The sequence below is a fragment of the Neoarius graeffei genome, chromosome 9 (genome assembly GCF_027579695.1).
Source record: "Neoarius graeffei isolate fNeoGra1 chromosome 9, fNeoGra1.pri, whole genome shotgun sequence".
Taxonomy (NCBI): Eukaryota; Metazoa; Chordata; class Actinopteri; order Siluriformes; family Ariidae; genus Neoarius; species Neoarius graeffei.
The window spans coordinates 92,105,203-92,130,614 of record NC_083577.1 but is presented as its reverse complement, the minus strand read 5'-3'; the positions used below and the strand labels follow the sequence as shown (position 1 = coordinate 92,130,614).

At 39.1% G+C, this 25,412-nt stretch overlaps 1 protein-coding gene across 1 annotated transcript in view; it reads right to left on the bottom strand.

Moving 5' to 3' along the window:
• Positions 1-528: 528 nt before the first annotated feature.
• Positions 529-25,412, bottom strand: part of stat1b (signal transducer and activator of transcription 1b) — a 51,055-nt gene continuing 26,171 nt past the window's right edge. Inside the window, exons 11-24 of the mRNA XM_060930460.1 lie at positions 16,086-16,145; positions 15,949-15,978; positions 15,744-15,834; positions 15,576-15,617; positions 13,255-13,338; positions 12,988-13,086; positions 12,757-12,892; positions 11,580-11,635; positions 7,698-7,792; positions 7,451-7,590; positions 6,862-7,050; positions 4,292-4,370; positions 4,093-4,189; positions 529-930 (exon numbers count right to left, since the gene is read on the bottom strand). Of these exons, the coding sequence (XP_060786443.1) occupies positions 910-930; positions 4,093-4,189; positions 4,292-4,370; positions 6,862-7,050; positions 7,451-7,590; positions 7,698-7,792; positions 11,580-11,635; positions 12,757-12,892; positions 12,988-13,086; positions 13,255-13,338; positions 15,576-15,617; positions 15,744-15,834; positions 15,949-15,978; positions 16,086-16,145 (1,219 nt within the window). The 3' untranslated portion in view covers positions 529-909. The remainder of the gene's footprint in view (positions 931-4,092; positions 4,190-4,291; positions 4,371-6,861; positions 7,051-7,450; positions 7,591-7,697; positions 7,793-11,579; positions 11,636-12,756; positions 12,893-12,987; positions 13,087-13,254; positions 13,339-15,575; positions 15,618-15,743; positions 15,835-15,948; positions 15,979-16,085; positions 16,146-25,412) is intronic.

Sequence of the window (25,412 nt, the reverse complement as noted above, 5' to 3'; positions counted from 1 at the left end):
ACACCTACGCTCAATTTAGAGTCACCAGTTAACCTAACCTGCATGTCTTTGGACTGTGGGGGAAACCGGAGCACCCGGAGGAAACCCACGCGGACACGGGGAGAACATGCAAACTCCACACAGAAAGGCCCTCGCCGGCCACGGGGCTCGAACCCGGACCTTCTTGCTGTGAGGCGACAGCGCTAACCACTACACCACCGTGCCGCCCATATTTTAAAATATTCATTTAAAATCATTTTCAGTCATAACACAAGCATTTAAATCTTAAAGATTGAGCTCCAAGTTTCACCAAAAAGCAAAGTGTGAATCGGAGTGCGAGCTGATGATGCTCTCAGGGCATTTTTCAGTCACGTTCTCCTCTTTCTTCTTTTTCAAAAGCAATGAATTTTTCCCCAGTTCTGATTTTAAGCAGGAGGAAGTGCAGTGAGGACGACGTGTGAAAGAGCAAAAGGAAATCTGAAGAAAAATCGACCATAGTGATTTCAGTAAACTGATGTTTTCTGTATCATGTGAACCAGAAACAAATGATTTGGTGAATTTAAATGTTTATTTCACAGATAACACTTCACAGAGTTGAGAGGAGGAGTTGTGTTTACATCTTCACCTGCTTCACACAACGATTCTGTAAATCTGCTTCAGATGTACAATATTAAATAAAGATGTGAGGAAAAAGTTAGCCTGTTTGTCTCATCACCCTGTAACTGGTGCATCACAATACTCTTCCCAAATGTGCAATTCCACAACCTCACCATAACAGTGAAACACACACATGCATTTTATATTTATATATATATATAATATATATATTTGAATCCTTTTCCACAGCTGGGTGTGTATGCAGTAAAACGCTGCTGTTAAATCTGCAAACTGCTCCTGAAGATGAAGACGGATGTGTTTGCTGATCTGGATTTATTGTGGTAAAGTTTCACACTGAAGAGAAAAAACAAGAGCAGCCCATCAGTTCGCGTTCAACCTGGGTGTTGTATATGTTCAATACCAGTCACAATCAACCAATACTGTGCTGTTTTGTTATTTAGTCTACAAATTCATTACTCTGAGCGAATAGAGAAAGTCTCATCTCATCTCATTATCTGTAGCCGCTTTATCCTGTTCTACAGGGTCGCAGGCGAGCTGGATCCTATCCCAGCTGACTACGGGTGAAAGGCGGGGTTCACCCTGGACAAGTCGCCAGGTCATCACAGGGCTGACACATAGACACAGACAACCATTCACACTCACATTCACACCTACGCTCAATTTAGAGTCACCAGTTAACCTAACCTGCATGTCTTTGGACTGTGGGGGAAACCGGAGCACCCGGAGGAAACCCACGCGGACACGGGGAGAACATGCAAACTCCGCACAGAAAGGCCCTCGCCGGCCACGGGGCTCGAACCCAGGACCTTCTTGCTGTGAGGCGACAGCGCTAACCACTACACCGCCATGCCGCCCCGAATAGAGAACATGTTCAAAACAGATCCAGATCTGAGCAGGAGAAGGACCCGTTTGTTTCTTTGTTAGAAAACTTGCCAGAAAGTTTCACACGGCATCTGGTAGAGACTAAAGGTGTTTCCTGGGACTGAGATCCCACAGGATTTAACAACACCACATGCCTTATGAGTGTGAGGTTTTTGATTTGATGTCAGTATGAGCAAGCTGAAACAAAAATCATGTTCATGAACAGAAGCATGCAGTGGTTTATAATTAATTATTCTCTGAAGGTCAGGTGAATATCGGTTGTGGTGGAAAAGCTTAATAAGACTCGAGGCTGTCAGGAAGAAAGCAGACAGAAATATGAGTTTATTATACTTCTTGCAAGAAGGCTCCTCCGAACCCTGAGAACTGTTCTCCATTTCCATGGACCCTGTTTTATACTTGCCAAAATAACAATAACATAACTTGCACATCAGATATCTTCTTAACCTCAGGGTGTCCAGCTTTGGCACCCTCTCAATCACTACCTCGCTATCCTGGCTATCTTCACATGTACACATGTTCACAATAACCTAGAAAATTGAATAGTATGACACAAAAACAACATCCTTCATCTTATATAAACATGAGACGCAATGTCTGACCTCCTTTACGAAGGATCTGAGAGGCACGGATTCTCTAAAAATTATATTTTTCCCCAACACAGTGTCTCCGAAGCTTACCTTCTGAAAGATCACTAACGTCATAAAAATTGTCGAAAAATTACAATTTCTTCTACACGGTGAATAATCACTGAGATGAGGTCAAGGTTATTATTCACCAATGTTCACTGAGTCTGCGGTGGATAACTGTTTTAGTATAAATACACAGGATTACTTTTTAAAAATAATATTAAAAAATTATTTATTTCAATCTCCAAAATCTTCATGTAAATGTAATAACTTTGCGACGCAGACTTGTGTCACTGCTCTACGCCGAGTCACATAAAATACTTTGTTTTGAAACCGATAAAATAAATCACAATCCCACATTCTCGGAGTCGAGTCCGAGAACAAGACTCCAACCGCACCATGTGACGGTGGCTGTTTCAGTGCCATTAACATTAGTTTGTTCCTGAACGTGGAGTATGAACAGGTGAATGTGCTTCTCTTTATCAGGGAGTGTGCAGTATTCTGTCAGAGACGGTTGGGAGACAGATGTAAGTGCAGAAGGTGTGTTTATTAATACAAGCGAAGATGGTAAACAATCCAGAACGGTGGGTAAAATCGTAAAATGGTGAAACAGGCGATAGGTCGAGTGAGGCACAAACAGGCTATCATAGACTCAGCAGAATCAAAGACGAGAATCAGGGATCAGGAAACCAAACAAGGAAATAAGGCTCAGTAACATGTCAGCAACACAACTCAATACTTCGCAAAGTCAGTGTGTTTTCACAGTTTTTATATCAGTGCACTGATTGCGCCTTAATCCTGTGCAGGTGCGAGTCGTTTACAGTGCACGCAAGAGTCCACTTGGTGTGCGCGTGCTGTCCGGAGTGTCCGAGAGTCTATCTGATGCACACGCCAAGGTGCACAGGTGTGACACTCTTACATTAAATTAGTACAAAATTAATGTAGATATAAATATCTCATCTCATCTCATTATCTGTAGCCGCTTTATCCTTCTACAGGGTTGCAGGCAAGTACACTTGTCCAGGTACACCCTGGACAAGTCGCCAGGTCATCACAGGGCTGACACATAGACACAGACTATAAATATCTTATGCCTAATTATTATGGCATGTTACAAAAAATAAAGAAACAATCTGAGTCCTCATCTTCAATTTACGAGTCCTAATGCAGTTAATGCACGAGTCCAAGTCCGAGTTGAGTCACGAGTCCTTAAAATTAGGGCACGAGTCGGACTTCAGTCCAAGTCATGGACTTGAGTACTACAAGCCTGGTACAGGGGGTCAGCATGAGCACTCTGACCAGGCTGCAGATACGGCATTCCATACACAGCAAGCTGCACTGCGTTTTCTGGCACTTTTCTGTCATAGCCAGCATTGGCTTTTTCGGTAATTTGTGCTACAGCAGGTCTTCTGTGGGATTGGATCAGACGGGCTAGCATAGCCTTCACACTCCACCCACATCACTGAGCCTTCAACACCCATGACCCCGTCACCAGATCACTGGTTCTCCTTCCTTGGACTACTTTTGTTCGGTACTAGCCACTGCATATCGGGAACACCCCACAAGATGGGCCATTTTGGAGATGCTCAGACCCAGTCATCTCACCATCACTATTTGGCCCTCGTCAAAGTCACTCAGATCCTTACACTCACCCAGTTTTCCTGCTTCCAACACATCAACTTCAAGGACTGACTGTGCTCTCGCTAAAAATAAACCCCGCCCTTTGACCTTGACAGGTGCCACTGTAATGAGATCATCAATGTGATTCACTTCACCTGTCAGTGGGTTTAATGTTATGGCTGATCAGTGTATTTTATCAAATTTTAGTATGTTCAGACCAGATCACACGAACTGAAAAACTGCATAAAATCGCAGAGGTTCCTAATTAAATCTAACGTATTTTGTTTTAAATGAATAGTGTAAGTACATGTCTGTGTATAAACATTATCCTTATTAAGGTTCTTATAAACTACGTCATTCTTATTACCAAATTGTCCATTCCATTGTTTCTGTTAATATGCTGCAGCTCTCCAAACTCCTCAGGACTCAATGGCAGTATTCTGTCTTGAAGTCTTCCATCTGGGCTGCAGAAGTGAAAGCATTGCGGTGATTATTCATCTATCTTAAAACAACTCTGCTTTATTCTAGTTTTTATTATTATTGATGGTATATTTAGCAAAACGCACACTTCTGACACTGGAATTATCCGTCTGTCCACGTAAGGACTCGGGGTCGTCGGTTTATCAACGTCCATGTCTTCTGAATCTGAAATCAGAACGTGAGAAATTAGAATGTATATTTTATATATATATATATACTTCTGACCTTTTAGTCAGGCATTTAGCAAATGCTGTTATCCAGAGTGATGTTCAACAGACCCAGAGCAGCGTGGGGAGCAGTTGGGCATTAGGTGCCTTACTCAAGGGCACTTCAACTGTTCCTGCTGGTTTTTTAACCATGGACAAAAAACTCCATGAAAGGAAAGCGCAGCTACAAAAATGGTGACTAAACTGTGAAAGAGCGCCTTCTAAACACAGCACGTGTTAAATCTTTCAGCTCAGCCACTGCAGCACATCGGCACACTAACTCTTCCTCCTTTTATAGGGTGCCATTATTTTTGTCCTCATTGAAAGGCTCGTCTTATATGTTTTAATTTACACAGTTGTTTTGGAACTGCATTATTTCAAGTCCTTAATATGAAATGGCCATATTTCATAAAACATTCATTAAACTGGTGTGTATCTAAAACAAGTAGTTGAGTTAAACTTGACAGCGTAACCTGTACAGTGTCCTTCACAAGTATTGGCACCCCTTGTAAAGATCAGTAAAAAGGGTCAGAAACAATCCACCTTTCGGTGAAGTCGCTTCATCACACACTGAAAAAACGAGAAAAATCCAATCTTTTAAAATAAATAAATTTATTCAGAGAAAAACAAATCCCTCATCAAGAAATAATTATTTTCAGCAAAACACATGTGCCACTATTATTGGCACCCCTGGAAATGATGGTGAACACAATGTACCTGAAGCATGTTTCCATTTAAAATGTACATGTGTGAGTTGATTGGAGTGTGCAGGAACTTTCAAGCTGTAATCCATGACTTCCTGATGAACTGGGGAACAAATATGAGGCGACACAGAGGCCAAATTCCCTCAACATCACCATGGGAACGATCAGAGACGCACAAACCCAATGAGGGAGAAGTGTGTTGACCTTCATAAGTCAGGGAATGGGGATTAAACACATCTACTTGCCTGAAAATGTCCATTTCTACTGTTAGGGCAAAAATAAAAAAAGTGGACACCAGCTAGAACTGTTCCACACTCACCTGGAAGAGGAGCCGAGTTTATTTTACCCCACGGACAGTGAGGAGGGTAAGAGAGGCAAAAAATCCCCAAGGGTCACTGTTGGTGAATTACAAGAAAAAGTAAAATCTTGGGGTTTCCGAGTCTCCAAAACCCCCATCAGACTCCACCTCCATACCAACAGATTATTTGGAAGGTTCCAGAAAAAAAGCCTTTTCTGTCAGTTAACCACAAACGTAAGCACCTGAAGTTTGTGAAACGCTACGACAACTTTGACTGGGACTGTGTTCTCTGGTCTGATGGAACAAAAATGGAGCTTTTTGGCAACAAACACTCTCGGTGGGTTTGGAGTAAAAAGAAGGACGGCTATAATGAAAAGAACCCGATCCCAACTGTAAAATACGGTGGAGGTTCTGTGATGTTTTGGGGCTGTTTTTCCTCCAAAGGCCCTGAAACCTTGTTCGGGTTCATGGCATCATGGACTCCATGAAACACCAGGACATTTTAAATCAGAATCCGGCTCCTCTGCAGGAAACTAAAACCGGGTCGTCATTGGATCTTCCAGCAGGACAATGATCTGAAGCATCTGTCCAGATCAACACTAAAATGGTTCAGTGATCACAGAATCGAGCTTCTGGCCTGAACATCTCAGTCCCCTGAGCTGAACCCCAGTGAAAACCTGTGGGCGGAGCTGAAGAGGAGAGAGAGAGCACAAGAGAGGGTCGAGGACCCTGGATGATCTGGAGAGGTTGTGTAAAGAGGAATGGGTTCGATGCCCTGCTCTGGATCTCCAACCTTATAAAATGTTACAGGAGACTCAGTGCTGTTTTACTGGTAAAAGGGGTTGGACAGAGGATTAAATACAGGGGTGAGAATAATTGTGGCACGTGTGTTTTGTTGAAAATAATTATTTCTTGATGAGGGATTTGTTTTTCTCTGAATAAATTTTTCTTTTAAATGTTGGATTTTTCTCTTTTTTTTTCAGTGTGAGTTGAAGCGGTTTCACCAAAAGGTGGGTTTTTTCTCACCCGTTTTACTAATCTTTACAAGGGGTGCCGATAATTGTGGAGGGCACTGTCTATAAAACCTCAGTAACTCATCAACAGTTATGCGATTTGAAGCTGAGGGTCACATTCGTGAGTGTCCTTTTGCGTAAATTTACACAACCTCAGGTGTAAGATAAGCCCACCGATAAGCACACTCCTCAAAATAACTCGATTTTCATCAAAAACACATTTCTCCTGCAGACACTCACGAGAATGATTTAAATTGTTCTCATGAGCTGTTTTTATTAAATTGACTTGTCTCCAGCATGATAAATAAGGCCTGGTGTGAACATTAAACACATCCAGATTATTGACTAATTATTTCCATCATCATACAGTCGACATGACACACTCAGACACACACAGCTATCGTTTGGCTAGACGTGTACGTTGTGGGTGTGTACCGTCTGTGGGGCTGCTGTAGTAGCGTCCGAATGCGATGTCTTTAGGGATGTCCGGATACAGGTAGAGCAGAGGGTTTTCTGGAATATTCTCGGCATCCATTAGTGTGTAGTTCCGAATGACGTCAGGGAAAGAGAGGTTGACTAAATCGGACTTCCTGTAGGGCTTCACCGAGTGTGTTTGGGGTTCACCTGCATCCCACACAGCACAGGCTACATTAGGCATGTGCGATAACACAATTTCATCATCTGTACCACTAGCTACGCTAACGTTTATGCATTTTCTCTATAACTCTATGCAATTGTGTGCTTCCAGCTTTGTGGCGACAGAAACACATACAGGTGTGATGGTCGGGTGTCCGCATATAGCGTGGTTCAGCCAAAAGATATAAAAGATTTTGAGCAAAAATGGTTAAATAGGTCAACAACAACATTACACGACTGATTTATAAAAGGATTATCGTGAAAAATCATCAGCTCTGTTTGCTTAATTTGTTGATCATAATGTTCTGAGCAGAGAAGAATCAATATCGCACAAAACTGAAGTGTATAAAGTTCCACACTCTGTGCTGACAGACGTTGACACGCGTACCGTTCTGAGACTGCTCCACCCACGTGATGGTGATTCCTCCGTCTTTACACGTCTCACTGAAGCGCAGGAGGAACGTGCCTGGACTTTTATCTTGGAGCAGAGTTTTCTCCTTGTCTTTATTAATAAAGCCCACTATATACCTGAGTGCACGACAGGAAGAGAGAGAAAAGATCAGCGCTTTACTACCTGCAGTCAGGATTAGAAAGGCTAGTATTCTTGTGGGGGTTTTGTTTGTGTGTGTTTTTACCCATCATTCCAGATATTGAGGAGGCAGCGTTTGATGAGGTCCAGTATCCCATCAATCCACAGCCAGAAAGCAACTCCTCTCTCGTTTGATGCCGTCTGAAATAAAAAAAAAAAATCAGAATTAGCAATAGGAAGGATAGGAAAGATAAGATACGATAGGAAGTGTAGCATTCATACACCAAGCTGGCAGGATGCTGACACCCCCCAACACACACACACATACACACACACACACACACACACACACTGTTTTATCTTGCTACAGTTATGTTTTTGACAGCATGGTGAAATTGTTGTATTATTCAGCATGAATTTGTGATTGATATACTCGGGAAGTATTTTAACATTAAGTTCCTTTAAGCTGAGCCTCAGTACACGGAGTTTAAATGTTAAGAGGACCTCATGTACATGTGATCACCTTGCGTCCCCTCCAACTCATTATCATTGTAATCATTGTAAAGGCATTCCACATGACAAACACAGACTCGTTATTAAGAAGTAAAACCCTTAGAAGGCCATAAGGAGATAGATAGATAGATAGATAGATAGATAGATAGATAGATAGATAGATAGATAGATAGATAGATAGATAGATAGATAGAATCCACTCAGCTGATGCTGGCTTCCATTGGAGATGTGTATAAACTTGTGCTAATAATCTATATCCGCATTCTTAAATTTGTAAAATATATAATATAACTAATATAAAATAAGTAATATACAATATAGTGAGAGAAACATTATGATTAATAATGAATAAAATTTGTATCTAAATCCTAGAAAAGTGTTTCCAATAGTTCATTCTAAATTTCTTAGTAGTCTCAGAGTTTTTAACATCGTCAGGCAGAGAATTATATAACATGGTAGCTGAAAAAGCAAAAGTCCTGTGTCCTGATTTTGATTTTATTTTCAGGATATGAATATTGTTCTTTACTCTTGTGTGATAATTATGGACATCAGAGTTTTTAACAAAACTTCTAGTATGTCTGTTTTCCTGCTATTTTTCAAAAGAAATGTTTTAGCCAATCAGAAGTCTGTGTTTCAAACAAAGAAAGTCCTTCTACAATGATTTAACGGGAGCTGCGATTTTGTTTTGGGCAGTCTGAAGGTGGTCTAGGGCGGGTCTCCCAAAAAGGGACCCGACTTAAAAAACTAATGGAAGAAACTCAAACCTCAGTGTCTCCCAGGATTTCACTCACACTCGTATTAGTTCTGTACAATAAAAGCGTTTAAGGCAACTTCTTTCATGTAAGTATATTTTTGGCTACTTTTGAGTTGCAGACTTCCATGACACTTGAAAGTAATTACATTACATTACATTACATTACATTACATTACATAATTAGTGCTATTTTTGAGGTCAATACCTAAAACCAACAGGTGACTTTTTTTTTTTTGGATTGCAAGTTAAAGCTAAAATGGTGAATTGTACAGTGATGGATGTTAATGTAGAATCCAACGACATTTGAAAAGTTCATGAGTCACATGTGACAGAGAGCCATGATTTCAGTTTTCAGATATTAAAAATGAGATTTTCTCAAATTCTCTGCAAACTATTATGAAATAAAAGGACCTCTAAAAATGTCCACCCCTCCATTTTCAGAAACAAATCCTGTCCACACACACACACACACACACACACACACACACACACACACACACAATGTTTTTGAAAATATCCCGTCCACATGAAAATGAACCATTTTGAAACCCATACCAAACTGCCTCCCCATCCCACACCACACACAGTTAGACAATGGACATTCCAAGAGTCTGTACTCCGTCACTCAAACAGAGACAATGGACATTTAACACACAAATGCACGCAGTCACTTTAACTGTGCACTAGCACTTTATTCTTACACCTCCAGCTCTTCACACTCATCACACCTGCCTTAACTCCTGTATTAATGAATGTTTAATGTTTGTCGTTTGCACTGTCTGTGCACCCTGGTCTGTTGAGAATGACGTTTCTTTCTTCTGTATCGTGTGTGTGTGTGGAAGAATCAGAGTAAAGTTGAGTTGAGTTGAGTTGAGTTGAAATGAGCATGAAAGCCCAGTAGGTGGCAATAGTGCATCATCAACTGTTACACCAAACACCAGCGTCGCCAACTTGTTACTAGATTTGATGACTTTTACAGCCCCTTTCGTGGTTTTAATTCAAAAAGAGCCTTGCAACAAATCTCACGACTTTTTCAATACGTCAGTGACTGTCCTGGACTCGATACAGCGTTCCAGCAGGTTCACTCAACTCACCATCAGCGTGTAACACCAGACTGCACTGCGTTTCTGACCGATCGCTGCTCCCCGCCACCCTCTCACCACTGTGTTCTTTGTTTTCAACTCTCTTTTAGGAGATAATTCACTTTATAAGTGCTAAAAGTGAGTAAATATTTTCCCTCACGGCTCCTCAGCGTCACTGCTTCTATTTGTCTACGTTCTTGATAGAAAGTTTAGTTTCCTGTAAATGCGTAAAAGTTTCGTTCATAGTTCCATAACCGAAGATCATTTCTTTCTACAAGAATTAAATGATAATCTATAATTTTAATTCTGATAAAACACTGTTCTGTTATATTCGAAGTGAACATCTTTGTTGTTCATGTTCCCTTATTTGCACACTGCAAAACGCCTCAAGAAACATTAAGAGCTGTGTACTGAGAACTGGAGGAGACAAAATGCAGAAAAACACCAACATGGCAACAAGGTCGAAAACAAAAAATGAAAAGAAGAACAATTCATCCATGCGGACTGAGGATGAGGTGGAATACAAAGTGAACACGGCTGAGAAGCCTCTCGAGCACAGGAGGGTAATAACACGACAAAACTCAATCACAGTGCTCTCACGCATCAAAACACACAACAGGCAGCGTCAGCATTTTCAAAAACACGTTTGGCATCCTTACGAAAATTTCTCAGTGCAGAAAAATATATTTAACAAGTGACAATATATTTAATATGGACAAACTGATCTAATATGAGAGTATTATAAGTCAAATATTCTGCCTGTTTTCAGGATTTAAAATGTTCTTATTCTCCTGGATGATAATTTCAATTATTTCTAGACACAAATGTTTAAAATTAGAAACAGCGTCCGCTATTTCTATTCACAACTCAAATGAGATAAAATGTCGAGGAAAAGGTTTAACAATCATATATTTGGTTCACTATGATCTGAAATTAGGAAACTTAGATTTGACCATATTTAAGATATTTTCACGCAAGATTTCTTTTTTTTTTTTCGCAGAAATCGTAAGATTTCTTTTTCTGGAGAGCGTTCTGTTTCCAAAAAGCTTCTGTGACCCAAAACGCTGTTTACTTGTAGACGGAAGGCCAAAAAGCAGAGGAAACAAGTCTTGTATCTTCGTTTTTATCTTCGTTAACGTGCTCTTGTGAATTCTTTGTGTCTCTTAAATCCCTAAACTCACAATCCTGATCTTTCCCAGAGCTGGAGAAGGCGAGGGAAAGAGATATAAAAGTGTTTTTCTGAAGATTGTTACTGAAAAAGTGGAAACAGTCGAGGACATGAGAAAGGCAGAGAAACATTAAGAAATAATATTAACATATAGCTTGTTTAATTGATTATTAAAATATTAGTATTAATTTAAAAAATAATAGATGTTTTGTCCATTTCTGCTTTTAAAGAAACAGCTACAAAACTTTACATTAAATGTCCTGTTGGTTTGACGAGTGTGTGGAAATCGTCTGCTCGAAACTACACTGTCACTTCTGCTCAGATTTCCGATCCGTCATCTGTTCTCTGTCATTTCGGCATTCTCAAGTTTCTGTTTCATTTCATCAGTAATCTTCCCATGATGGCAGAAGTGAAACAAACACAGGAGTAAAGAATCAGAGCAGGACTGTGGCAGTGCAGGAACACGCTCACCTTACTGAACTTACTCCAGTAGACGGCAGTGTTCGGGTCTCCCTGAACCTCAGGACCTGCACACATGAAGATTACACGTGAAATACTCACGAATAAAAGACTCGGGTTGATCTTGTAGATGATTTCCTGATAACTGCGGCATTTCTCGGGTCATGTTGCTGGCCTCCTGTGTCCTGAAAACTTTACAGCGTTACCTCTGACTGCTACAAAGCACTGATACTGGAGACTCCTTCCATCAAGCTTGAATTATTTATTTTTCATTATACATCTGAATTGTCTGCCATACTCATCCCTGTGAATGAGCTGTTACTATAGCAGCAATAACGTACTCGGACGAGCAAAATGATATAAAACAGAATTAATCAACACCTTCTGACCAATCAGAGTCCAGAATTCAGCAACCTTTACTCTCTGCCTGAAATTGCTTCTTGAGATTGTTTCTTCAACATTAAATATTTATCTTTTCATTTGTGCATGATTAGAAATCTCATCCAGACTGTGTAAAAGTCTACATCAAACATCACGACGTTTCATTTTATCTAAAAAAAAAACTGCATTAAAAACTTATTGCAATTATCCATATACAGTATGTCATTAAACTCACAGCTTAATGTTAATTTGAGCTTAATATTTAGTCACGTAACATTAAAATCACAAAAAGATGGAAAGAATGTTGTCTTCATTTTCAATTACGTTTCGATCAGTCATGATGGCAAAGCTCCAAACTTAACAGAATATAGTAACGCATCGAGCTGATTTTTGATGCCTTTTGCGACCGTGCGACGACCGTACATACGAACGACATCCGAGTCCCACCACAGGGAACCTGACCGTAAGTGCAAGGCAACGTCTCTCATAAACACTTGACCACCGGACAACGAAATCTGTATCTTTATTTCAAATTCTATACGAAAACCCCTCAATCCTTTTACTAATTTAAGAGCAAAATGCAACAAAGAAATAAAATGATGGTTAAATGAATATTTTCATCGAATATTTCACTGCTGAAAATGTATTTTAAACAACAATAATAAACAGTTTTTACATTTTAACAGGAATCACACATGAAGTAGAGAGATTTCATGCTGCCAAATTTAACAAACATCAGCACAATGAGCTGAAGAGTTAAACGTGAGCTCTGTGTTGTATAAAGGATGAAGAAATACGTGCAGCTCACCGAGGAGTTTATCCGCGAGCATGCTCAGCTGCTCTGCGTTCAGGCCTCTTTTAGTGATGGAGGAAAACTGCCAGCTCAGAATCTTTGCCAGGTCTCCCCACATCATCGGAGGAGGGTTCAGGAAAAACACAAGGTTCTGAAACAGGGTTTGTTTTTTGTACAGGATTTTTTTGTAAGACAGACTGAAGAGAGGACAGAGAGACAGCCGAGCGAGCGGAACACAGCTCTCACCTGGTAGTCAGTACAGAGTGTGTTAAACCAGAGGATGGAGGCCCAGGCGCTCGGCAGCTGGTTGATATGAGATATGACCACTACAGGAAGTGAAGTGGTCTGCGTTCACACACACACACACACACACACACACACACACACACACACACACACACGAGTGTGTACTTAATACTCAACCTGCTGCAAGATTCCTCTCGACTTTCTACATCTAGAAGGTATATACCGTATATCTATTGTATAGTGTGTGCGTGTGTGTTTTGTTTTTACCGTTATATTGATGGACATATCCGCTTGGCTCAGTTGAGTGTCAAAGCTGATGGAATGAAGTTCCTCCATGATGAGAAGAGAAGACTGGATAAAAAAAAAACCCTATAGTAAATTAATTACACCCAAACAGACCTTTTCAACTCTCAGGCATTATTAAGTGTGGATATGAAAAAAAATTCTAGAGGTGGAGAATAGTTGACATTGTACTTAAGCACTGTTTTGGAAGATTTGGAGTTTGGTTAAATAAATTTACAAGAGAAAAGAAAGATACTTTTTACTCCTTAGATTTTCATTTTGACCTTCAGATACTCAACAGCAGCTCTGCTGGCCGTTCATATTCTTTTGGACATCCAATTAAATTCACATCCATGTCAAATATAACTGAAGTACATACACACAAGGTAATATGATTTTCAGAAATCCTTACAGGAGATTGTTTTCTCCAGAAACAACAGCGTTATTATCACTCTCACGAGCTACAGAATGATTTTTTTTCCATCAGCGCTGTCGAGACGATTCTTCCCTGCCCGGACCTGGTACAGATTCATTTTAAATCTGGTTGTAAGTTGTAATTGTGTCAGTCCTGTGCGCTGTGGCGCGTGCACCTGAGCTTGCCTTTGACGTTCTGTCTGCGCCTCGACTGACCCTTTTGCCTGGTTTCACGTCTCTGATCTTGCCTGCCCATTTGGACTGTTTGCTTTTGTGTGTATTTGTGTTTATATATGCACTTTATTAAACTGAGCACTTCTGCACATACATCCGCCTCCCTCGCGTACCTGACAAGTTGTTGTAAAGTTTGTGCTCGGTTAAAATATCTACTCGAGTGTGTTGAAGTGGAGATACTTTTCGATATTTACTCAAGTAAACTTTGTGATTTTTGATTGAGTAAGATTTTGAGCTTTAGGTTACAGTCCCCATGGTTTTATTTTTTCTGAAATAATTTCTCTATACTTTTTCCACCGCTGCAAAAATTCTCTCTAATTTAGGTGAGAGTCACTTATTTCTCTCACTGCTCATACAAAATTTATACAAAATTCTCCTACAGAGATGTACAAAATTATCATCTCTGTAAAAAAAAAAATTAAAAATGCTGTTGTTGTTTTAAATATGCAGATATTATTTAATAACTATTTTGTTTAGAATGCATTAATATAAGCTGATAAGTTTATAACTTCAAAATAGACTTCATGTTAAAACTGTAATGAATTTCCTGTTTACACGACTGCACTTTGTGAACATACAGGACACCGTTATTTATAATCACGCTATCTGTTATCACCCAGATGAGGATGGGTTCTCTTTAGAATCTGGTTCCTCTCTACGTTTCTTCCATTGTTAACAGCATGATACAAATAAAATTCAAATTGAACTGAATTAAATAAGCAAGGTGTAAATTTAAATTAGAGATTTTTTTAAATAAATCGATTAATTAATTATAATCTACAAATTTAATATTATCCATATTATTCACAGTGTATTCTGTACTCTTTTTGAAGTTTTTTTTATGGGGTCTTTGGACGGTTAATGGTTCTTGCTATCTAAAGGCTTTTTACTGAAAACCGTTTGAAAAAGAAACCATCATTTATGAGTTTCACAAAGAACCTCAGAGGACACTAGGTTTAATGACAACATGGATAGATTTTAAAAGTATTTTACAAGTGTGGGACATTCTCCATATTATTATTATTATTATTATTATTATTATTATAGGGTTCATTGGTTTCATTTCTATACAAGTTACATCCGGGTATATACCATACACCTGGGGAATATAACTGTCGATCATGTAATAGAAAGCACTTTCCGTAGGATATGTGCAGTTCCCAACAACGCTATTTTCTGAATTCAGTTGATCTCACTGCCTCCTGGTATTCTCCCAAGGAACTCACTCACTTTTTTTTTAATCACCCCAAGCGCTCCAATCACGACTGGGATCAGTTTAGTCTTCATACCCCACATTCCAGACTCTTCGATTTCCAGATCTTTGTATTTGGCTAACTTTTCTAACTCTTTCGTTGACACATTTCTGTCTGATGGAATGGTGATATCAGTCAGGGTTCATTGTTTGGTGCGATGGTCTTTAATGGTGATATCAGGCCTGCTGTTGCTTCAGGCTCTGTCAGTCATGATCAGCGTGTCTCAAAGAATCGTGGCCATGTTGTTTTCTTCCACTGTTTTTGGTTGATGTTCATACCAGCTTTCTTTAGTTTCAATATTATAGTGTTTGAGGATATTTTGATGGATATAGGCAGCGACATTATTATGCCTAGTTATATATTCATTATTATTATTAGTAGTAGTAGTATGTATAATTTTCCAACCTCATTTGCTCGACTTCCAATGGGCTTCTGTTCCTTCAGTTGCTGTATGAAAATAAAAAAAAATTAGTATTTACATAGTCAACATAAAAATAGACATCAAAATTACACCTTTATCTGCATTTTGACTCCCAAAATGAATAAATCTATAAAAGTGTATGTTACTCATACCAAGTGCCGGAACTCAGCAGACAGGCAGCCGTTTGATTCCTCCATATTCATGACCTTACTGTTGGTTCCTAAAATATTGAACCTACGAAATCTGCATCAAAAAATCACGAAAGTAATGAGCGAACATTCACAAGTCACTGGGCTTACCAAAACGTACAGTGTGCAATCTCAGAAATCTTTGATGAGAAATAGTTTGAGTTTTTACCCCTTGACTGTATTCTTTTCTGTTAAATCCCTAAGGAGGAAATAAATTACAGCAATATTAAAAATACAGAAATGCAAAATATAAATTATAGTTAATGAAAACAAGGTTTAGCATTTCATCTAAACATCTAAACTTACTTATCGAAAGAGACTTTGACTTTTAGCTGGCAGTTTAACTCCGGTAACTTGACCAGCATCCTATGAAAGAAGGACATTGTTGTTGCAGATGTTATTACTACTGCTGCTGTTGAAATGTGATTTCTTTCCAACAACACAACATTGAATATATTCGCAATAAAGGAGAAACTTTAAGTTTCCAGGCTCATCTGTTCTAGTGGTCTTGACCATCCCAGGATGTGTGTTGTCTCACCTGGTCATGATGACTCGGTGTGAGCCACTGGAGTTTTATTTTTCTCTATTTAGTTGTACTTTGTCAGCTCATTTGTATGGTTGGTTTGTTTCCTTGGCTGGTCGTTAGATCACTTTCAAACAAGTCATTTTTAATTAATGATCTTATTTGCAAACACAATCTTGATTTTTTTGCTTCTAACTGAAACATGGCTGGATCAAGCAAAGAGTGCTACCACCCTTATTGAAGCAGCTCCCCCAAATTTTAATTTCATGAGTGCTACCCGACAGGGGAAAGGTGGAGGGATCGCAAAGATATTCAAAGCCTCTTTTCAATGTAAACAATCCTCACTTGGTGATTTTACATCCTTTGAACACTTTTTTTGCTCCTCCTACTCAAGCGAGTAGGACGCTTTTTGCTTTGCTCCTGCTTGAACTCCTCTTTTCTGCTTTTTTCACTATTTCTCTATTTTTTCTTATTTGCTTTCTTTTTACTTACATTCAACAAGATAACCTAGAAGTTAGACAAAGCAACTGACACAGAAGACTGGATTATAGCAAAATGGGGAAACCAAGGAACTCTAGTAACAAATGAACTGAGCTTGAAAAAAGAATTTCTAGCCTGGAATCTATGATTAATGCCCATCTATTAAGGATTGAAGGGAGTCCAGCAGCCGATACCGCTAAAGGGAATGCGGGGAATGTTCAGCATCTGAATGATGGGAACTTGGATGAATCGGTTGACTTCACAAAGCAAAATGTGAGTACTGATTGCTGGAAAAGACAAGGTGCTAGACCCCAAAACAAAAGGGCATTAACTTCAACTCCATTGCGGTCTGATGCCATCAAACCTACAGTCTATGAATACCACCGGGCTGAAAACTACAGATATACACAGCCCATTACACTCCAGAACAGATTTCAGTGCCTTACAGACATGGAACCAGTAGTTCCTAGAAAGTGGCAGAATTTGAATAACAAAAATAAAGCTCGCAGTAGAGGTAGAAAGCAGCCGCCAACACCTGTTAATCCTACAACCCTTGTTGTGGGTGATTTCACTGTGGAAAATATTGGAGGAGAGTCCATGGTTGTGTGCTGTTTTCCTTACGCTTCCATCTCAGAGACTACAGACAACATTTCAAAAATGCTGTCAAACTACAAATCAATTAAACGCATTATTGTGCATGTTGGAGCAAATTATGTTTTCAGGGAACAGCTCACTGTGAGGAAATCTTTCAAAGACCTTTTTTCTGCCCTAAACAGACTTGGAATGCCTTTTTTTTATCAGTGGTCCATTACCAGGATCTGTGATCGGCAATTACGGGTTTTCCCGACTGCTCAGTCTCAACACCTGGCTTGCAAAGACATGTTTTTCCTCTGGCATTAATTTTATTGACAACTTTAATCTTTTCTGGAAACGCAAAGCCTTTTTCAGCCCAAATAGCACAGAACTCAGCTGGACTGGTGCCAAAGTCTTGGCAGACCATTATCAACACTCTGTCCACCATTCCATGCCGACCTTGGGTACACTCTCTGATAAGCGCTCTGTAGCTGCACTGAAAGGAGCTAACAACACTGATACGAACTCTGTTTGGGTACAAACTGAACCTCCCAGGGACATCAACAAAGGCTCAAAAACAATACGGAAACACACTGCTGAGGTTCAAACTCAAGCAGTGAATCTGCAGGCAGAAAGAAGCGGGACTAACGCTCACTCTGATGGATTCAAGCAAAACTCCTTGTCACCAACGAAGGCAACTAAGCCCCCAGCAACTACAGAGGATCATGCTGACTCATCTGCCCCCAATACAGTTCAGGAAAATGATCAGAGGGTGGATCTATCACCACACACATCCCCGTCACTTTCCAAGGCTAGCAACATGATATCTGAGCTAACGGGTAAGCTAGCAGAACTATCAGAAAGATAATCAGATAAACAAGCATCACCACAACCTCCTGAGACTGGCAATAGGCAATCACCAACAACAGCAGTGGATGTAACCCCAAGCCCCTCTGTATCTCCTTCAACCCCCAGACTGCGTTTTCCTGAGAAAATGGAGAGACTATTGTCTTTAAGCCGAGTGTCTTTGGCAAGCCCAAGAGGACACTCAAATCAAGTACCGTACACAGAGCTGTCTCATGGTCAGGCCTTGTCTCTAATGATATATCCAACTGCCACAGCACCCAAGAAACAGAGGGCACCACCTCCCCCTGTGATTACAGATAAGACTCAAGGACCATGTGCACAGCTACAGTTCACCAGCAGCAGTGAAGACCTTCATGTTGGAACGAACTGATATAATCTGGGTCCAGATGGTAGTTTTGAAAATAAGCTGGGACCCACGACGTACTTTTCTATTCCTGTGCTAACAAGAAGGAGAGGTGTTCTTATTCATCCTATCAATGGGGTAAACTTGTCAAATCTCCTTCCAGTTCCAAAACAACCACAGAACGCTTCTGTGGAAATTATCCCCACATTCACTGTAAAACTGGCTCTTCAGAATGTAAGATCACTTAATAAGCCTTTTTTAATTAATGACTTCATCGGTACACACAAACTGGATTTTATGCTTCTTACTGAAACTTGGCTTGAACAATCAAGCAGCTCTATTACTCTTATTGAAGCAACTCCCCCACTCTTTGATTTCATGAGTGTTGGAAGAGCCAATAAACGGGGAGGAGGAATAGCAAATATATACAAGGCATGTTTTCAGTACAAACAGACAACTCTTGGTGATTTTACATCTTTTGAATACCTAAGTGCAATCCTAAAATGTTCTTCTAACATATTAGTGTTGACTATTTACAGACCACCAAGACTTTCTGCACCACTGTTCCTAGAGGAGTTTGGGGAACTGTTGTCAAATATTTGTTTAGAGTTTGACAATCTTATTATTTCTGGGGATTTTAATTTCCATGTTGATAATCCAGATAACACGTATGCAAATGAATTTCTTACACTGATTGATGCCTTCAACCTAACACAACATGTACAAGGGCCAACACACTCCCATGGCCACACCCTCGACCTTGTCATCACTAAGGGTCTTAATGTATCTACTAGTGTCATGGACCTGGGTATATCTGATCATTTCTGTGTTTTCTTTGATGTTTCCATTTCCCCTCACTTTCAAAACAAGTCTGTGACTGTAAAAAAGAGGGTAATTACCAATGGCACAGCAGCTCTTTTTGAGCAGGCACTCTCAGAACTCCCATGTCAATCTTCAGATTGTGCAGATGATCTAATGGAAATTTTTAATTCCAGAATGAATCATATTATGGATGCTATTGCTCCTTTAAAAACCAAAAGAGTCATAGACAAAGGAAAAGCACCCTGGAAACTAAATCCAGCGGTTAAATGTTAAAGAGGGAATGTAGAAAGTCTGAAAGAAAATGGCGTAAATCTAAACTCCAGATTCATTATCAACTCTACAAAGGGATGTTATGTAAATACAACTTAGAAATTTCTAAAGCAAGACAGTCTTTTTTTGCTGACATTATTAATAGGAATATCAACAATGCCCGTGTGCTATTTTCTACAGTTGAAAAGCTAACAAACCCATCAAAACAAATGCCTTCTGAATTTCTCTCAGTTAATACATGCAACGACTTTGCATCTTTTTTCAAAGGAAAGATTGATAAAATACGTATGAATATAGCCACACAGGTGCAAACACTTCAAAATCTGGAACCATTGGATAACGAGAGAGGGGGTCGTAATACAATGTCAACATTTAGTTTAATTGATGTTGAGACTCTGAGAAAAACAGTACAAAGTCTCAGCTCCTCCACATCTGAACTGGACATTTTACCTACAGTCTTTTTCAAATCTGTTCTTCACCTAATATCAGACGAGGTACTTCAGATTATCAACACCTCCTTACGAACTGGCATATTACCCTCATCTCTGAAAAAAGCAGTTGTAAAACCCCTACTGAAAAAGAATAACCTGGATGTCTCAGTACTCAACAACTACAGGCCCATATCCAATTTGCCATTTGTTGGTAAAATAATTGAAAAAATTGTTTTTAATCAATTAACTGCCTTCCTGACATTAAACGGATGTTTTGATAAGTTTCAGTCAGGTTTTCGTGCCAATCATAGCACTGAAACAGCTCTTACTAAAGTCATGAATGACCTACGTCTTAATTCTGATGCTGGTAAAACATCAGTCTTGGTGCTTTTAGACTTAAGTGCTGCATTTGACACGGTAGATCATTCCATACTGTTACATCGACTGGAGCATTGGGTTGGATTTACTGGTATAGTAATCAACTGGTTAAAATCTTACCTACAACAAAGATTTTTTTATGTGGCCATTGGAGGCCACAGTTCATCACCCGTGTCCTTGAACTGTGGGGTTCCCCAGGGCTCAATCCTGGGACCATTACTATTCAACCTTTATATGCTCCCACTTGGACAAATTATTAAGAATAACTTAATAAACTTCCATAGCTATGCAGATGACACTCAGCTTTACTTAGCTATGTCACCTAATGACTATGCCCCTCTTGAGTCTCTTCATAGATGCATTGACCAAATTAACAAATGGATGTCTCACAATTTTCTTCAGCTGAACACAGATAAAACTGAAGCAATTATATTTGGCAAAAAGGAGGAAAGGCTTAGGATTGCCACTGTTCTTGAAACTAAGGGGCTTAAAGCAAAGGATACTGTCAAAAACCTTGGTGTCCTTATTGACAGCGAACTTAACTTCAACAGTCATATGAAAGTGGTAAAAAAGTCTGCATTCTATCACCTAAAAAACATTTCTAAACTCAGGGGTCTCATGTCAAAACATGATCTAGAAAAACTCATTCATGCTTTCATCTCCAGTAGGGTTGATTACTGCAATAGCCTTTTCACAGGTCTTCCAAAAAAGACCATCAAAGAGCTTCAACTAATCCAAAATGCAGCAGCAAGGGTTCTTACAAGAACAAAAAGGGTCGTCCATATCACTCCAATCCTAAGGTCTCGGCACTGGCTCCCAGTGAGCTATAGAATTGACTTTAAAGCACTACTTCTTCTATTTAAAACATTAAATGGGATGGGACCCAGCTACCTACTGGATATGTTTCAATTATATGCACCAACTAGGTCTCTAAGATCACAGGAGAAAAACTTGCTAGTAATACCAGCTGTCAAAACGAAGTGTGGTGAAGCAGCCTTTAGTTGCTATGCTGCTAAGCTTTGGAACCAACTTCCAGATGATATTAAAAATGCTCCCACTGTTGTTAGTTTTAAATCCAGGCTCAAGACAAAGCTGTTTTCAGATGCTTTCACTTGATTAATTTTTACCTAAGTAATTAATTTCCTTTAATATAATTTCTTTTAATTTTGATTTTAATGATTTTACTTTCTTTATTTTAATTTCTTTTTAATCTTGGATTTTAATGATTTTACTTTACGATTTTTGGTGATCCTCATAGATTTTGTCTGCAGGACGATTTTATTTGGTGATCTTCGTAGATTGTGTCTGCGGGACGATTTTTGGTGATCCTCGTAGATTGTGTCTGCGGGACGATTTTTGGTGATCCTCATAGATTTTGTCTGCGGGACGATTTTTGGTGATCCTCGTGGAAGAGCCATGGGAAGAGCGCACTTTATGAGTTAAACCCATAATAATAATTAATCTCGAGGCTGATTCCTTTTTTGAACTTTATTTCATTTTATTATTTTATTTCTACTATTGTTTAATTCTTATTATTTTTCTTCCCCAATTATTTTATGTAATTTTATTTTCTATTGTTTACTGTTCTGCTTTTACTTCTGTAAAGCACATTGAACTGCCACTGTGTATGAAATGTGCTATATAAATAAACTTGCCTTGCCTTATGTGCACTTGTTACATGCTCTGCTAACATATTGTTATGAACTATTTACAGGCCTCCGAGACATTCAGCCAAAGTTTTTCTAGAAGAGTTTGGTGAACTGTTGTCAGTCATTTGCTTAGAGTTTGACTGTCTTATTATATCTGGGGATTTTAACTTGCATGTAGATAATCCTGAAAACACTTATGCCAGAGAACTACTTGCACTTATTGACAACTTCAACCTAGTACAATATGTACAGGGACCGACCCACTCTCGTGGTCATACCCTTGACCTCGAAATAACAAAGGGTCTTACTGTTTCTACTACTGTTGTTGACCTGGCCTTATCTGATCATTTCTGTGTTTTCTCTGATGTTTCTATGTCCCCTCACATTCAGAACAGCTCAACGACTATGGGTAGGAGAGTCATAAATCACAACACATGTGTTTTCTTTGAGCAAGCTCTCTCTCGGATCTCAACTAAAATGTCAGACTCTGTAGGCGACTTACTGGAAATTTTTAATTTAAATATGACCCAAATTATGGATGATATTGCTCCATTCAAAATCAAAAGAGTCAATGACAAGCAGAAAGCACCATGGAAGCAGTACCCAGCTGTTAAACTGCTAAAGAGAGAATGTAGGAAGACTGAAAGAAAATGGCGCAAATCTAAACTTCACATCCATTATCAAATCCATAAAGAGATGCTTTGTAAATATAATTATGAAATTGGTAAAGCAAGACAGTCTTTCTTCTCCAACATCATCAGCAGGAATATGAACAATGCCCGTGTGCTATTTTCAACAGTAGAGAAGCTAACTAATCCCCCACCACAATTAGCACCTGAACTTCCCTCAGTTAATAAATGCAATGAGTTTGCATCCTTCTTCAAAGATAAAATTGATAAAATACGGCAGAATATTGCTCATAATATATCTCAGTGGCAAATAACTGAAAAGCTGCAATCACCAGTGACACAGACAGACAATTTCAACACAATGTCAGAATTTTGTTTGATTGATTACAAGACTCTTGAAAAAACTGTACAAAATCTCAGTTCCTCAACATCTGAATTGGACATTCTGCCCACCAACTTTTTTAAGTCTGTTCTTCACCTCATAATTACAGATGTGCTTCAGATAAAAAATACATCCCTAGAGACTGGCGTTTTTCCTGTGTCCCTGAAAAAAGCCGTTGTAAAGCCCCAACTTAAAAAGAATAATCTGGATGCTTCAGTATTAAACAACTACAGGCCAATATCAAATCTACCATTCATCGGGAAAATCCTTGAAAAAATTGTCTTCAATTAATTAACTGCCTTCTTGATATCAAACAGCTGTTTTGATAACTTTCAGTCAGGATTTCATGCCGATCACAGCACTGAAACAGCGCTGATTAAAGTTATAAATGACATATGTCTTAATACTGATGCAGGCAAAACATCGGTCCTGGTATTACTGGACCTCAGTACAGCTTTTGATACTGTTGATCACAACATACTGCTATATCGACTTGAACACTGGGTTGGGTTGACTGGTAAAGTTATCAATTGGTTAAAATCATACTTAAAAGATAGAAGCTTCTTTGTTACCATGGGAAATTGTACCTCAACATCAATGTCCTTGACCTGTGGTGTCCCCCAGGGGTCGATCCTTGGACCATTACTATTCAACCTTTATATGCTCCCACTTGGACAAATTATCAAGAACAACTCAATTTTGTATCACTGCTATGCAGATGACACCCAAATTTATTTTGCTCTATCACCTAATGATTATGCCCCCCTTGAATGTCTCTACCAGTGTATCGACCAAATCAACAACTGGATGTCACAAAATTTTCTCCAGCTGAACACAGATAAAACAGAAGTAATTCTATTTGGGAAAAAAGATGAAAGACTCAGGATTACCACTATTCTTGACACAAAGGGGATTAAAACAAAAGATATGGTTAAAAATCTTGGTGTTTTCATTGACAGCGAGCTAAACTTTGACAGTCACATGAAAGCAATCACTAAATCGGCATTTTATCACCTAAAAAACATTTCCAAACTAAGAGGACTTATGTCAAAAAATGATCTGGAAAAACTAATACATGCCTTCATCTATAGTAGGGTTGATTACTGCAATGGCCTTTTCACAGGCCTGCCAAAAAAGACCATCAAACGACTTCAGCTGGTTCAAAATGCAGCGGCGAGGGTTCTCACACGAACAAAAAGAACAGAGCACATTACTCCAATTCTAAGGTCCCTTCACTGGCTTCCAGTAAGCTACAGAATTGACTTTAAAGCATTGCTGCTGGTGTACAAATCTCTAAATGGTACAGGGCCCAATTACCTCTCTGATATGTTGCAGCGGCCTAACCCAATCAGATCTACCAGATCGCAGCAGCAAAATTTACTGGTAAAACCTGTTGTTAAAACAAAGTGTGGTGAAGCAGCTTTTAGCTACTATGCAGTACAGCTATGGAACCAACTGCCAGAGGACATCAAAAATGCTCCTGCTGTTGGCAGCTTCAAATCTAGACTAAAGACCAAGCTGTTCTCAGATGCTTTCTGCAAACTGATAAATATCGTCATCTTTACATGTTTTAAACTTTACTTAACTTTTATTCTATTTTATTCTGCTGTTTTTTACTGAACTTTTACTTCATTTTATTATTTTATTTCTACTATTGTTTAATCCTTATATTATTTTTATTTTTCTCTCTTCTTCCCCCTTTATTTTATGTAATTTTATTTTCTATTGTTTACTGTTTTGCCTTTACCTCTGTAAAGCACATTGAACTGCCACTGTGTATGAAATTCGCTATAGAAATAAGCTTGCCTTGCCTTGCCTATTCAATTTTATGCAAAATGCAATATCCACCACGTTTCTCTGCAACATATATCCTCTTTCTTTCCAAACCGTGACAAACACCACAACTGATTTTCAGCAGAACCTGATATCTCCACTCGACCCATCACAGCACACTATTCAAATACAGTAACAGTAATATGAGTGATGAACAATAGCTCTGCCCATCATGCATGACTTTTCAGATCACCCTGAGAATCAACTTTCACTTGATGGGATCCAGATATGCCACTTACAAATGTGAGTTCACACTTTCACACTCATGAATGCCACACTACGGTTCACACTTATGAATGTGAACATGCTGTACACAGTGTCCAAACTTCTGAACTCACTGTTCAGAATAAAAAGTTTGTCTTAAAAAAAAGAAGGTTTCCATGTAAACATGTGACTGGGTTTATTAACGTCCCTCAGAGCTTTGTGTGTAAAATAGATTGGGGCTTATATGTT